Raw genomic sequence first — 8027 nt, 5'->3', positions numbered from 1 at the left:
TAAAGGTACTTAGATTCCATATTTACTGTGATGATCGTAATCTTAATAGACAATCGACTTAGTCCTGTGGCACATACGGATCATATTAATGTATAAAGTTCGCCTCATTTTCTAAGAAAAAATAAATCAATTCACCATGTTGTCTTTTTTTTTTTCCGCCGATTGGAAATATATTAAAGAAGGCTAACAAGAAGGGTTAGCACCTATGTTTAAAGTAGATCCATCTCACGGGGAAGTAGTGAGTGTATTCCTGACATTAGATTTATCTACTTCTATAACATTCCAAATGCAAGAGGGGGCAAAGAGGGGGAATAAGATATCCACCATGTTGTCATGTATTAATACGGGAAGACCCAGACAATAAACCATGGGTTAAAGGGTATATACCCGATAAATTATTCGGGCCTATGTGATAAACCGCCCCCAATCTCCAGCTTCAGATACGCGGATTCAAGATTGTTTTCTCTTTTCTCCAGTTCACTTCACACTGGAGTGTCTGTGCGCACTCTCTTTGTTAGTTTGTCACTCAAATTGATATCCGAACCCCTTCTCTTTCTCCACCGACAAATCATTTTCTTTTGGTAGACTTCACCTCCGATTAATCTCTCTATAGTCAATGTGGATCTAATCAAGATCTCAGTTTCAAGCCAGAAATGGCACAAATAAATCTCCCATTCTCAAAAAGAAACCCTAGACAATGGAAATTACTTGATCTAATAACATTTGCATTATTTGCAGCAGTATTTGTATTCTTTGTTCTTGTTTTTACATCACTTGGTGATTCGCTTGCTGCTTCAGGTCGTGAAACACTTGTACTCTCATCAACATCTGATCCTAAACAAAGACATAAATTATTAAGTTTAGTTGAATCAGGTAAACATTCAATTGAATCATGTCCATATGAAGCTGTTGATCATATGCCTTGTGAAGATCCTAGAAGGAATAGTAAACTTAGTCATGAAATGAATTTTTATCGTGAAAGACATTGTCCATTGCCTGAAGAATCTCTTTTGTGTTTGATCCCTCCTCCTAAGGGTTACAAGATTTCTGTTCGTTGGCCTGATAGCTTACAAAAGGTATCATATTTTTACTACTTCAATTTTAGGTTATGGTATTAGTGTGCAATTGTCTGGATCTAACAATAGAGGCAAAACATAGATTCCATTGTGTACTTTGTATGGGAATTTTCTTAGCTTGAACAGCAATGCTGTATCTCATGTCATATAGGACTGGATTCTTCCTAGAGCTAGAAGGCTTGAGGTCAAACCAGTGTACAAAATCTGAAAATGGTTTACAAAGAATGTGAAGTTTTGTTAAGCAATTTTGTAGGAGGTTGAATTTAGTTTTACTCGTTGGGGAATAGTTAATGGACAATTTAAAACCTGGTGGGTAGGCTAAAGTCTGATTGTGTTATAAACTTTTTTGAAGTGGTCTTCAAGCGAACTTGTGCACTCGCTTCAAGTGGTAGGCTAGAAGCTGTATGTTGAGATTAACTTTGTCCCAAATCCTGACAATTTAGGAACTCGGAAATATGGTTAGATCAAACTTAAATAAAAATATTTGATGAGGAGCTTGATTTTTCGTCTTGGGGTGCTACGTCCCATCCCTTTGATAAAAGGTTAGGCAGTAAACCTTATTTAGTCTCTATGCTTCTCCATCTGATGAACCCAATTCCTCAGTTCAGCTCAAAAGTTATCTGTTTCAAACTATATGTTTTGACCAAACAGGTTTTTAATAAAAAACTTGATATCGATTTCTGAATAGGACATTATCAGGATTTTCCATATTTATGTACAATCTTGGAATATATCTATCAGCGTGAAATGACTCTATTTTTTTTTTAATGTCTTCTCTGTTGTGAATACCGATTATGTATTTCCAGTATTTAAACATAGTCCTTTGCTTTCAGATATGGCACAACAATGTACCTTTCAACAAAATTGCAGACAGGAAGGGTCACCAAGGCTGGATGAAGGAAGACGGTCAATATTTTATTTTCCCAGGTGGTGGTACAATGTTCCCAGATGGAGCCATATCATATATTGAAAGACTCGGACAGTACATTCCTATAAGCGGAGGAGTACTGAGGACAGCTTTGGATATGGGATGTGGGGTAGGAAATTTCTTTCTGCAGAGCTTCTCTCTTTTCAGGTTTTGAATAATAATAGTAAAGGATCCAGCAGCACACCTATAGCTCTCTTTGTTTTCAATTTCAATACATGTATATGCAAGGATTCACTTTTACTCTCTTCATTTTTCTTTTGTGAGTCTGGCATATTCGATTGTTATATAGGGTATGAACTGTATCACGAAGGTGTGAGAAAATACATTAACTGTTTATCAACGACTAGTAACACCCTCACATGAGCAGTTGATAAATTATTATGAAGCAGAAACTCAAAAATAAGATCTTACTAGCCTGGGTATAGTAGGCCACTCAATAACTTTTCTAACAACCATCTATAGAGGCGGATTTTCACCTATAAATTAGTATGGGATAATTGTGGGAAGATCCTACCGCACAAGGCTAAGTATACTTGATCATTTTTTGAAGATGCAAATATTCATTAAATTGAATTCCATGCAGGTAGCCAGTTTTGGAGCCTACCTACTGAAGGAAGACATTTTAACCCTCTCATTTGCTCCAAGAGATTCACATAAGGCTCAGATACAGTTTGCTCTGGAGAGGGGAATACCTGCTATCGTTGCCATGCTTGGTACCCGGAGGTTGCCACTTCCTGCATACTCCCTTGATCTAGTGCACTGTTCACGATGTTTGATCCCTTATACTGCGTACAGTGAGTTTTCTTTCCTTAAACTGATTTTCTTTCTTTTCTTTCCTACTGGTACATAGTCTACAGACTACAAGAATAAGAGAACTTCCAAGGTAAAGAACATGATTGATATTATTAATCACCATTTAGAACCACGAAGAAAGAAAATAGCAATTTCTGGGAGCCTGATACCCTATTCTTTAAATTGAGATTTCAGAGGGGTGGATGCTCTTTTCTGCTAATTTGACATCCATCATTGTTTGTTTTCTGATCACGGCATTCTTACAATTGCAGATGAAACATACTTTGTTGAAGTTGACCGGTTACTTCGGCCTGGGGGATACTTTGTTGTGTCGGGTCCCCCGGTACAGTGGGCGAAATTAGATAAGGAATGGGCTGATCTCCAGGCTGTGGCTAGAGCTTTGTGCTATGAATTGATTGTTGTGGATGGAAACACTGTAATCTGGAAAAAACCTTCAGCGGACTCATGCTTTCCCAATGAAAATGAGTTTGGTCTTGAACTATGCAGTGAATCAGACGACCCGAATCATGCATGGTAAGCTTCTTCTGATTTGTTTCTTAATTGGGCCTAGACTATGTGTTCAGATGAATATAATATTACCTCACAGTTACAACTTATTTTAAACCAAAACCAAACCAGAACAAAGAAATAGTTTATGAAGTTTTAATAGCTTTGGTGTTCGCAAAAATATGTCACCAGCCTTATCCACGCTAACTAACTGACAGCCATCCTCACCACCACCACCATTACTGTTGCCTCGTTGATTGGTTGAACTTTGACTTATATTTTTCAGGAGTAAGAATAAATAATTGACTATAATGCTTTTAGCTTGCACTCAAACAAGTTATCAACATGTGGAGTATTTGTTTTCTTTAAAATCATTTTCTTATCTGTTTGCATTAAAATAAAATGGATTTGCATGCTAATTTTTTTTTGGACTTAAGAACAATTCTCGCACTACTATGTCTTACCTAACTGCCCCTTGGGGTGACGTTGATTCACTGTTTTACCTTTGGTACTTAAGCAACAATTTCTGGGTTACTGAGTTTTGCTAGGCATGTGAAGCTAAAAAAGTTCTATGTGTTGACCAAGAATGCAAGTCCATTAAGCATGGCCGGTTGATTGCAGATCATTGTAATGCAAACTTTTGTGAATAATGTGTAATTTGCTTTATCAAGAATCAAGAGTTTTATCATGAAATCTCAACATTATAGCAACTTTAACTTTGGCTAGATTAACTGAAATGCAGGATTTCGTTACTATGTGGCAAGTTCAAGCCTCATACAAAACTTAGAACTGCATCATTAAAGTGGACTTTTGTGTAGGTACCACAAATTGAAGATCTGTATCAGTAAAATACCTTCTTCTGCTGGAGAATATTCTGTTGGTACTATTCCAAACTGGCCGGAGCGTCTGTCGAAACCACCTTCAAGGGCAGCGCTTTTGAAAAATGGGATTAATGTGTTTGAAGCTGATACTCGCCGTTGGCAAAGAAGGGTTTCATATTACAAGTCTCTCAACTTGAAGCTAGGGACTCCTGCTGTACGAAACGTCATGGACATGAATGCATTTTTTGGAGGATTTGCAGCAGCTCTCTCATCAGATCCTGTCTGGGTGATGAACGCCGTTCCTGCTCGAAAGTCATCAACACTTGGTGTGGTTTATGACAGAGGGCTCATTGGAGTCTACCATGATTGGTAAGTGTTGTTTCAGGTGTCTCGATCCATAAATGTCAATAGTTTTGGGGTCTTTAGATGAATATTGAAAGTGGGTGAATATTTGAAAGTAGGATAATTGTGAATTAATATGCTCAATTCTTCATGTTTATGACAGTAAGTACAAGTAGCTTCATAACTCCTTATGTAGTTAACAATAGCAAGTTGGCCTTTTGGTTAGTAACATTGTGTTTATGATTATTTGATGAATAGGTGTGAGCCTTTCTCTACCTACCCTCGGACTTACGACTTCCTACATGTCTCCAGCATTGACTCACTGATCAAGAACAGGTATTTGATCTTTTAAATTGTTTCAGCAATTCAACAATTCTGCAGTATGTTGCTTTGTTCCTTCGCTTTAGTATTTAACTCGAACTAGTATTACATGCGGTTGCACACCCAATTGCAACCTGACACCTGATATGCATAGATCTGCCGGGTACTTCGTAGTCTATATAATTAGCTAATATCACTGCGGAATGGGAATATTATGTGAATTCCCTCTTTTTTTTTTTGACCGTAGTTCTAAATTTCTAATGCCCCACCAAGTCCTTGCCTTAAATGGTCGGTGCCTTTTCGTTGTATGACATTACTTAATCTTCTTAGGAGTTGGTATAGTTACAATCCTATTAGTTGGCTTTGGGTTTCTTCTCTGATCCCCGCCTTTGATATTTCTGGCTGTGATACCTGATACACTAGATGGAATTTAAAACATACTCAGATGAGTAATGTTTATTTGGCCAAAGTTGCAAATAGTGTAATGTTTCGGTTGAGATTTAATGAATGTAACTCTATTGCAGATGTAATCTGGTGGATCTGATGGTAGAGATGGATAGGATTTTGCGTCCAGAGGGAACGGTGGTAATTCGAGATTCACCTGAAGTGATAGATAGAGTGAGTCGCATCGCGGGTGCCATTAAGTGGACAGCTGTTGTACATGACAGTGAGCCTGACTCCAAGAGTAGCGAGAAGATTCTTGTAGCTACCAAGAAACTGTGGAGGCTCTCCTCATAATTTCCACTAATTAATTCTTTGTATTTCATTAATTAGCTTTTTCTTTTCTTTTCTGTTTACTTTTGTCCATGTAACATTCGTATACTTTCTGCTGAAGAAATCAAGGCATTATAGTTTATTATCAACAGAACTAGTCATAAAAATCCAAGGTGACCAAACTTGTGGTACAAAAACCCCATTCAAAAGTTGGGATCCATTAAAACTCTCATCTTAAACGAAATTGATACAAAAACCCCAAATTTTTAAAAATTGATACAAAAACCCCAAATTTCAAATGATGAAATTTTGGTTTCATCAAATTCTTTGGGGTTGTTGTGTTGCTTTTTTTTTGATGGGGTTTTTGTGGATGGATAGTGACACCTTTGGGGTTATAACTCGCGGACATTATCAATCCAGAAAGGGAAAAGAAAAGGTATTTTTTTGTTATCGAACTCTCTAAATGACTATTTGAGGCTGAAAGATCAGAAAATAAAGTAGGTCTTGGCTGGAGAGGTCTTGGCTGGAGAGGTCTTGCCCAAGTCTCCTTATCGACAACAGCTGCTAGACAACGTTGCTCGTCGTCTTCTATCAGCCATAGTCAGTTTTTATCGTGTTATATATATATAAAGTTGGGCTAGAAAAAAGGTTCCCCATTTTCTAATAGAGGAATCGTGGCCCCAATTCTTTTTTAATAGTTGTCCTATTAATCTGTTTGTGCACATGTGTCGTCCTGCGTTTGCATAAGGTGGTTGGATGTAGGTGTTAGGAAGGTTTTAATCAGAACTAACCTTCCTGCATAAGTAAGGCATTTTGTTATCCAGTCTTGAGCTTTACGTGCCAACTTTGAAGTAATGATTCAAATATATGGCGAGAAATTCTACTGTGTTTGAATTGCATGGACTCCCAAATATATGGGTATGATGGATGTGGTTGGCATGTTGATGAATTGGCGTAGAGAGTCTATGTGTCGTGGTTGTAGCCTTGGGTGGTGAATGATTATTGATTTTGCAGTATTGATGATTTGTCCTGCTGAGGAGCTGTAGGAATGGAGAATTCTCTGTAGGTGTTTTTTTTTTCCTTCTTGAGAGGCCTTATAAGGAGCTTTTTGAGATATACAGAGTCCTCCCACCAGTTTTTTGGATTCCAGATTGCCCAAATTTGTTGATAAGATTTTTGCACATATAATGAATATATATATGACGATATGGGATTACCTCGTTTGATGCCCCTTATTAGAGTGTTGAAACCATGAGGGGTTCTATTGATGTTGACTAAGTAGGTGACCGAAGAGACACATATGATGTAGGAAATCCTTTGCTTCAAGACAGCATCAACTATGACAAGTTGATCCCTTTTCGACTAAAGCAACTGTGACTAGTTGCCTCAATTCTTCTGAAGCAACTCTGATAAGTTGATCCCATTCTGTAATCAACTTTGTCTCGTTTACTTGCTTTGCAAGTCTTTTACTTTCCTAGTTTAATTAGAATTTCCTTTTCTTTCTTTTAGTCGGTTCTTGTAGAACCTATATAAAGGATAAGTCTTCTTGTTTAGGAGATACAATCTTTTATCAAACAATATTATTATCAATCTTATTATTCGTTTATACGAATTCTCTTTTATCCTTTCTAAATCTCTTTATCAATTTCATCTTATTCGTATCTCTTTCGTCTCTTCGTATCATCTGCAATCTCCGTATTGCATTCTTCTTAACAAGTTCTACATTAGTTGGTATCAGATACAGAGTTTTTAGATTTTTATCTAGAAACAGATCCTTACAAAGCTTCCGCAAATTCAAAACCCTACCTTTCGTTTCAATGGCAGAAAAGCCTATCACCTTTAGCGGATTTTGCTGAACTCTTGAAACCTCTTCAAACTTCCCTTACAAATATTGAAACTAAGCTTGAAACCGAGGAAGCAAGACACACAACTCTCATAAGAAAAATTTGAAAAGAAAGATGAAAGTCAGTTAAAACACGTTTCGTTGTCAACTGAGGAATCATTGTTTTCTAATGAAACTGTGGTTGTTCAGGCTACATCAATTGACAAAGAAAACGTTCTTTCTACAGAAGAAGAAGAAGAAAAAAAAGTAGAAAAAGTTTTGTTTGTTTCTCAAGAGAATGTTGTCTCTAATGAGGAAGAAGTAAAACAACTGGACGACGAAATGGAGGAATCACATAATAATAAAGTTGTATCGGTATCAACTCAAGATGATTCGTCGTCGTCTAAAGGTCCTGAAGATATTTCGGCTACATCAGCTGGTGAGGAAGAGAAGAAGACTACCTCTCAAGAGAATGTTGAGGTGATGTTGGTTCCAGTTTCAGAGGAGACTGTTGAAGGTCCGCAACTAGTTAATTATCAAAAGGATGAAGAGATAAATCAGATGAAGGAGTTGTCGAATAATTCTTTGGAGTTTAATGGTAAGTCATCAGAACTTGGTTTAGTATCTTCTGATGTTGATATACCTGTTTTATCGAGGGTTGAAAATAATCAAGTTCTTATTCACGAGAAAACACGTATGATCTC

General features: G+C 37.1%; 1 protein-coding gene across 1 annotated transcript; it reads left to right on the top strand.

Moving 5' to 3' along the window:
• The first annotated feature begins 447 nt into the window (after positions 1-447).
• Positions 448-5650, top strand: LOC113297102 (probable methyltransferase PMT13). Its single transcript, XM_026545502.1, has 7 exons — positions 448-1076; positions 1910-2113; positions 2588-2798; positions 3069-3330; positions 4122-4493; positions 4725-4802; positions 5312-5650. The coding sequence occupies exons 1-7, from the start codon at positions 654-656 to the stop codon at positions 5523-5525; spliced, it is 1764 nt and encodes a 587-aa protein (XP_026401287.1). The 5' UTR covers positions 448-653; the 3' UTR covers positions 5526-5650.
• Positions 5651-8027: the final 2377 nt, after the last annotated feature.

The sequence above is a fragment of the Papaver somniferum genome, chromosome 7, assembly GCF_003573695.1.
Source record: "Papaver somniferum cultivar HN1 chromosome 7, ASM357369v1, whole genome shotgun sequence".
Lineage (NCBI taxonomy): Eukaryota > Viridiplantae > Streptophyta > Magnoliopsida > Ranunculales > Papaveraceae > Papaver > Papaver somniferum.
The sequence above is the reverse complement of the archived record's forward strand: the minus strand, read 5'-3'. Positions and strand labels throughout refer to the sequence as shown.